The sequence below is a fragment of the Pimephales promelas genome, chromosome 20 (genome assembly GCF_988280905.1).
Source record: "Pimephales promelas chromosome 20, fPimPro1.hap1.1, whole genome shotgun sequence".
NCBI classification, from domain to species: domain Eukaryota; kingdom Metazoa; phylum Chordata; class Actinopteri; order Cypriniformes; family Leuciscidae; genus Pimephales; species Pimephales promelas.
This window is the reverse complement of record NC_142788.1, coordinates 30511059-30517837: the sequence shown is the minus strand read 5'-3', so window position 1 is coordinate 30517837 and position 6779 is coordinate 30511059. Positions and strand designations below refer to the sequence as shown.

The 6779-nt window shown below is 41.0% G+C and overlaps 1 protein-coding gene across 1 annotated transcript; it reads right to left on the bottom strand.

Annotated features, from left to right (window-relative positions):
- Positions 1-777: 777 nt before the first annotated feature.
- Positions 778-6779, bottom strand: LOC120471103 (growth hormone secretagogue receptor type 1). Its single transcript, XM_039660838.2, has 3 exons — positions 6339-6779; positions 4411-4867; positions 778-1409 (listed from the first exon to the last, which is right to left on the bottom strand). Exons 1-3 carry the CDS (start codon positions 6630-6632, stop codon positions 1111-1113), a joined length of 1050 nt encoding a protein of 349 aa, XP_039516772.2. The 5' UTR covers positions 6633-6779; the 3' UTR covers positions 778-1110.

The following is a 6779-nucleotide window of genomic DNA, read 5'->3' as shown; positions in this document are numbered from 1 at the left end:
TTTCGGGTCGAAATTTTGAGTTGCTCTGATCTTCTTGACACTGGATTCTTATAGAGGGCCATTAGACCTTAACCCACCTGACCTGACATTCAAATCTATTTGCAGATCCATTTCTTAAAAGTCGGGGAAAAGCTGGAAAAAACATGACCTTCATCCCTCATACACTATTGCTCTCATAAAACACATCACAGATTCACAAACAACTGCCTTTTATTCAATATCCATGAAGTCAGCCCCATCTAGCACAATAAATACAATTTAAAACACATTAAATATGGAGTTGCTAAAATGCTCTGTCCATTTGTTGATATTTTGTCGTTCAGCAGAGTGTGTCCATTAGCACGGCACATATGCAAAAAGTAAAAGTACAAAAGTGCTTAAACTAAATGTAAACGAATGCAAAGGTAAGAAAGTAATCAAATGCAAAGGTAAGAAAGTAAACAAATGCAAAATTAAATGTAAATGAAGGCAAAAAGTGAACGCAAACGAATGCAAAGGTAACAAAGTAAACAAATGCAAAAGTAAATGAAAACAAATGTAAAAAGTGAATGTAAAAAAATGCAAAGAAAGTAAACAAATGCTAAAAGTAAATGCAAATGAATGAAAAAGTAAGAAAGTAAACAAATGCAAAAAGTAAATGCAAAGAAAGTAAACAAATGTTAAGAAAATAAACAAATGCAAAAAGTAAATGCAAAGAAAGTAAACAAATGTTAAGAAAATAAACAAATGCAAAAAGTAAATGCAAAGGTAAAAAAGTAAACAAATGCAAAGAAAGTAAACAAATGCCAAGAAAATAAACAAATGCAAAAAGTAAATGCAAAGGTAAGAAAATAAACAAATGCAAAATGTAAACTAACATATTCAAATGTAAGAAAATAAACAAATGCAAAAAGTAAATGCAAACAAATGCAAAGGTAAGAAAGTAAACGAATGCAAATGAATGCAAAGGTAAGTAAACAAATGCAAAAAGTAAATGCAAATGAATGCAAAAGTACACAAGTGCTTGGCCAGTGTTTAGTGAGCATTCGTCCGCATTGAATACAGTCACAGTGTGTGCTTGTGTTACCCTCGTGTAGAGTTAGCTTGAAGCCTCACACACAGACACAGCGGTCAGAAGTGTGTGCTGGAGTGAGAGGCGGTGAGCGGGGAGGAGCGGGCCCTGTGGCGCAGCTCGTCCGTGGGGCCCACCGTTAGCCGCAGCATGGCGAGGACATTAGCACGGTAGCGCGCGGACATGATGTTATACAGCAGAGGGTTCACAGCAGCACTGACGTAGAACAGCACTAAAGACACCAGATTAAAGTACTGACTGATGTAATACAAGCTGACGCTGGAGTCCGACACCGAAAACAGCGTGCGACTCACGTGGAACGGCAGCCAACACGAGATGAACACCAGCACGATCACCACTGCGAACACAACAACAAACAAGAACAACAACAACACGTTCAAATGAGCTTCAGTAGTTCTGCTAAAAATGACAAATCTCTTGATTTACTCGATGTAGTTACAAATCCATATGCTCTTATATTCACATGCACCAGTAATTGTGAAGAATGAATTGTGCTTTCTATTCAGTTGAAAGAGAACTTTTTTGACATGTAGAAATGATTGAAATATCGCAAATGTAGTATATTAACAAGATTTGCATATCGCAATAACTGGGGTCAACTGGGGAGAAAATCGCTCACTGCGGTTTGCTGAATAACTTTTGTAGCTTTAATACGAATCAGGATATATTTAATTCATAGAGTGAAAACTAAGCAGTGTTTTATTTGTACATTTGATTATTCAGTTTCTGTTGTTAAATAACAACCCTGTGCTTTACACTGATGTTAAAATAACACGTCTTAAGGCCAATTTATACTTCTGCGTCGAAGGGTACACCGTAGTGTACGGCGTTGGCTACGGCGTTGTGAGCATTTACACTTCTGCATTCAGGTCTTGGTTGCTCTGCAGTACTGCTCCGAAACGCTAGTTGGCGGCAGAGGGTTTTAATGTTCCATTGTGTTTAGATTCCTCACGGCTAGGTTACTACAAGCAATAGCGACTGAAAGAGAGCAGATCATGTTGGAGTTGGAGCTTATTGAGGTGGAAAAACAGTTCACTTTAGTGAAATTACTAAAACTGAAAGGCAGAAATGAGAGAAGACGGCGGAGGAGATGGTACGTGCGGAAATGCGATGCTACCAAGCCGACCAATCACAGACCTTGCGGTCCGCGTCGTCGCGATGTGTAGTTACATTTTTGAAGAGGTGCGCGTCAGGCTACGGCGAAGGGTACGCGGTATGGGACGCGTCTGTGCGTATGCTAAGCCGTACCTACCGCGGAAGTATAAATTGGCCTTTATGCGACAGTAAAACACTGCAGCAAAAATAATGTGAGACGTGTATATAGGTTATATAATTGTAAAGATATTTGAAGATAATTTAAGTTGATTTTACACACTTTAAGCATGATCGTATCGCATATCACATTATTTAATGAGTTGTCGCATATCGCACTTTTCTTCAATATCGTGCAGCCCTACATGCTCCAAAAAAGACAACGTTTCATCCGAAAGCTTGGCTTTGTGTGAGAAACTAATGCAGGTTGGAGCTCATTCTCTGCGCAAAACAATTCTGATGTGGCTAGGGGTGGGCGATATGGAAAAAATATCATATCGCGATTTTTTTAGGAAAATCACGATCACGATTTTTTATCACGATTCTTTTTCAAGTTTGTTTTAATATTTTGCAAGTGGCTGTTCATTACAGCCAAACTAATGTCCCTGGCTATGTTAAAAACAAAGCCTTAGGTAACAAAAGAAAAAAGAAAGCCACACATTTAGGCCAGTGGCGAAGATAAAAATCTTTGTCATTATTTTCTTTGTTATTAAAAAAATAAGACATGATAAACATTACACAAATTAATATTCATATTAAATAAATGATTCAGATGCAGTAGGTGTATTTAGCAGTAGCATTGAAGTAATTAAATGAACAAATATGAAATTAAAACACTACACTAAAGGGATAGTTCCCTCAAAAATGAAAATTGTCTTAATTTACTCTCTCAAGATGTTTTAAACCCGAATAAGTTTCTTTTTTCTTCTGTTGAAAATAAAAGTTATTTTGAATAATGTGGGTAACCGAACAGTTGCTGGTCTCCTTATAGTTTTTTTTTATAGGTTCTCTCCTGGAAGTTAATGGGGACCAGCAACTGTTTGGTTACCCACATTAAAAAAAAAATGTCTTTTGTGTTCAGCACAAGAAAGAAATTAATACAGGTTTGGAACAACATTAGAGTGAGTAAATAATGCCAGATTTTTTTATTTTTTTTTGGTGAACTACCCCTTTAAGGACATGCGGCAGTGTTATTCCTGTCGCTTTTAGACCAGCACGCGACGCGTTTAATATAGACGCATATTACACCAGATATTCTCTCAAATGTTTGCTTTCACTTTAGACATAGACTGTTTATGTAAACATTGTGTGTATTTAACAGTATTAGCTTAATAAGACTCGAGAGATAACTTAGTCCAGTATTCAGGCGCTGTTTGACAGACTTCTAGTGCATGTGAGCGTCGGGGGTATGCGGTCAGGAAAGCGCACGTTAGAACAGCGCATCAGCACGTGAATTAAATGTTTAACCGGCAAGGCTTATGCAAATAATGAACTTTTGTGAATTTCAGTGTCCCGTACCTATTCATTAACGTGAGATCATGTGTAGGCTACGTCGCGTTGTACAGTTGAGAGACGGAGGCGCCAGAACTGAACTGATAGAATGCACTGTAACACGATACTACGATATTTCTTCAAAAGCAGATCGTGGAGACATTTTAATCGTCCACGATTAAAAATCGTCATATCGCACACCCCTAGATGTGGCACATTTTGATTGGTTGTGAAAATTCGTAAAAAAAAAACCAACTAAACGTTAAATTATTTGGTCCCACTTTATATTAAGTGGCTTTAAGTACTATGTACTTACATTGAAGTTACTACTTTGATACATTTGACTTATTGTGTACATACATGTTTTTACATTGTACTTATATTATTAAAATACCTGCATGTAACTACAACTGTAATTAATTGATGTAATTACATTTGTAATTACACAGTTGACCCTTCCCTTACACCTTAACCCACCCTGATATCTACCCATACCACCACACCTGTCCCTAACCTTACCCATATCACACCTCAATAGCAGCAAAAGTGTTTTACAATACAACCTGAACACAATAAGTACATTGTACTTATATTCCTATGTAAGTACATAGTACTTAAAGCCACTTAATATAAAGTGGGACCAATTATTTAAACTTTAACTTTCAGCTATAGTTTCCAAACAATATTTCTCATCTTTTATTTGAGTTTAACTTAATGTACTGAAACTGAAATAAAAATGTCTCCTCTGCGCTCACCCATCATCCGCAGGGTCTGGCGGTGTGTCTTGTCCCGGTGCAGGTGTGCGCGCAGGTGCAGGCGGCGGGCGATCAGGCCGTACAGGAGAGACAGGACCGCGAGCGGGCAAATGAAGTAGAGGTTGGAGAGCCACAGCATGGCTTTGAGGAGGCCTGAGGTCTGAGCGAACTGTGTGCATCGACACTCACTGGCTCCGCCCTCGAGCTGCTCCACCCCGACCAGAGCCAGCGCGGGCCCGGCACTGAGCGACGCCACGGCCCACAGCCCCGCGATCAGCACGCGCACACGCCCCCGGGTGACCAGCATGCGCGCGCGGAGAGGGAAACACACGGCTAGGTATCGCTCCGCCCCCAGAGCCGTCATGTGGAGGATGGAGGAGAAGGTGCAACACTCGCCCACAAACACCGAGAGTTTGCACACGGCGTCGCCCAGGAGCCACGGACGAAACCGCCACAACTGCAAGAGTGAAGAACAACATACGTTAGAGCGGTGGTTGATTACGATTTCACTTTCTAACTTTAGTTAGTGTGTAATGTCGCTGTTTGAGCGTCAACAACATCTGCAAAGTTACGACGCTCAAAGTTCAAAGCAAAGGGAGATCTTTTATCTGACAGAAATCGCTTTTTAAGGACTACAACAAACGCCTGGAAGGGACTAGTGACATCATCACTAACCCTAACATTTACATAAAAACAACAACATACGACTCTGAAACTTCCTGTGAAATCCGAGCTTGAAATCCGTTCAGCACGATACTGTAGTTCGTTAGCATTGTCAGGGTCTGAATCGGGCTCGAAATGGTTGGAAATTGACAGCATTGGTAATATTTACATTACTGTTATGAAGGGGCGGGACTGCGATTAAAACGACTTTTGTGATTAAAACATTGTTTGCGATTAAAGCAACTTTTGCGAATAAAACGACTTTTGCGAGTAATACGACTTTTGAGAGTAAAACGACTTTTGCGATTAAAACGGCGTTTGCGATTAAAACATTCTTTGGGATTAAAGCAACTTTTGCGAATAAAACGACTTTTGCGAGTAATACGACTTTTGAGAGTAAAACGACTTTTGCGATTAAAACGACTTTTGCAAGTAATACGACTTTTGCGAGTAAAATGACTTTTGCGATTAAAACGACTTTTGCGAATAAAACGACTTTTGCGAGTAATACGACTTTTGCGAGTAAAACGACTTTTGCGAGTAAAACGGCGTTTGCGATTAAAACATTGTTTGCGATTAAAACGACTTTTGCGAGTAAACGACTTTTGCGAGTAAAACGTCCAACGGTGAGTTTCAGTGCAGCCTCGACACGATCCAGCCGAGGAATAAGAGTCTGATCTAGGCAAACCAGACGACATTTAGAACAAATACAGACATTTATATAGTTTTTAACCACCAATGCTTGTCTTGCACGAGCTTTGATGCGACATACATTATGTAATCAGGTTGAAAGTTCATGCGTGTTTCGGTTCAGAAATGTAGAATACACCTAAAATCTCATTTTCTCCTCCTTTCTTGTCTGACATTACTATTATACCTTTTATTTTTTATTAAATGGTGTTTGACATAGTCTTCACGTTGGCTTTGTAAACACTAGGTCGGGTCTTCCTCCTACGTCCCACTTGACCTTTCAACCTGATTACGTAATGTGTGTCGCATCACAGCTTGTGCAAGATGAGCATTAGTAGTTAAAAAGTATATAATGTTTATTTTGTTTGTATTTTTGTATCAGACTCTTATTCCTCGGCTGGATCGTGTCGAGGCTGCACTGAAACTCACCGTTGGACCCCATTGAAGTCCATTATAGAGAAACACCCTGGAGTGTGTTCCTCAAAAACCTTCATTTCTTTTCCACAGGAGAACGAAAGACATGAACATCTTGGATGTCGTGGAGGAGAGTAAATGTGGCGTGAACACTGGAGTACCTTATAGAGGTCGAGCGGCATCAGGAGCAGGATCAGGACGTCGGACAGGGCCATGCTGCTCAGGTACAGGTACGTGGTGCTCCGCATCTGTGGGCGTCGCCACACCACCAGGATCGTCAGGGCGTTTCCCAGAAGGCCGAGCAGCAGCAGCGGGACACACAGCGCCGTGACCACCACGAGAACGGTGTCGTCGAAGAGAGACAGGTCTTCCCAGTCTTCCCATTCCTCCCAGTCCGACCTGTTCCCACAGTTCAGGCACCAGCCGGACCCAGACGCGTCCTCCTGCGCATCCATGCCGAGCTCAGAGCGGGCGCCTCGTCAGGACTGAGGTCAGGACCGAGATGATGCCGGACCTTATTGAATCCCTCCTGTCTCTCTGTGACGCTCACCACTGGAGATCAGTGCCACATCCACGGCCAGAGGAAGAGATCGAATTCACTC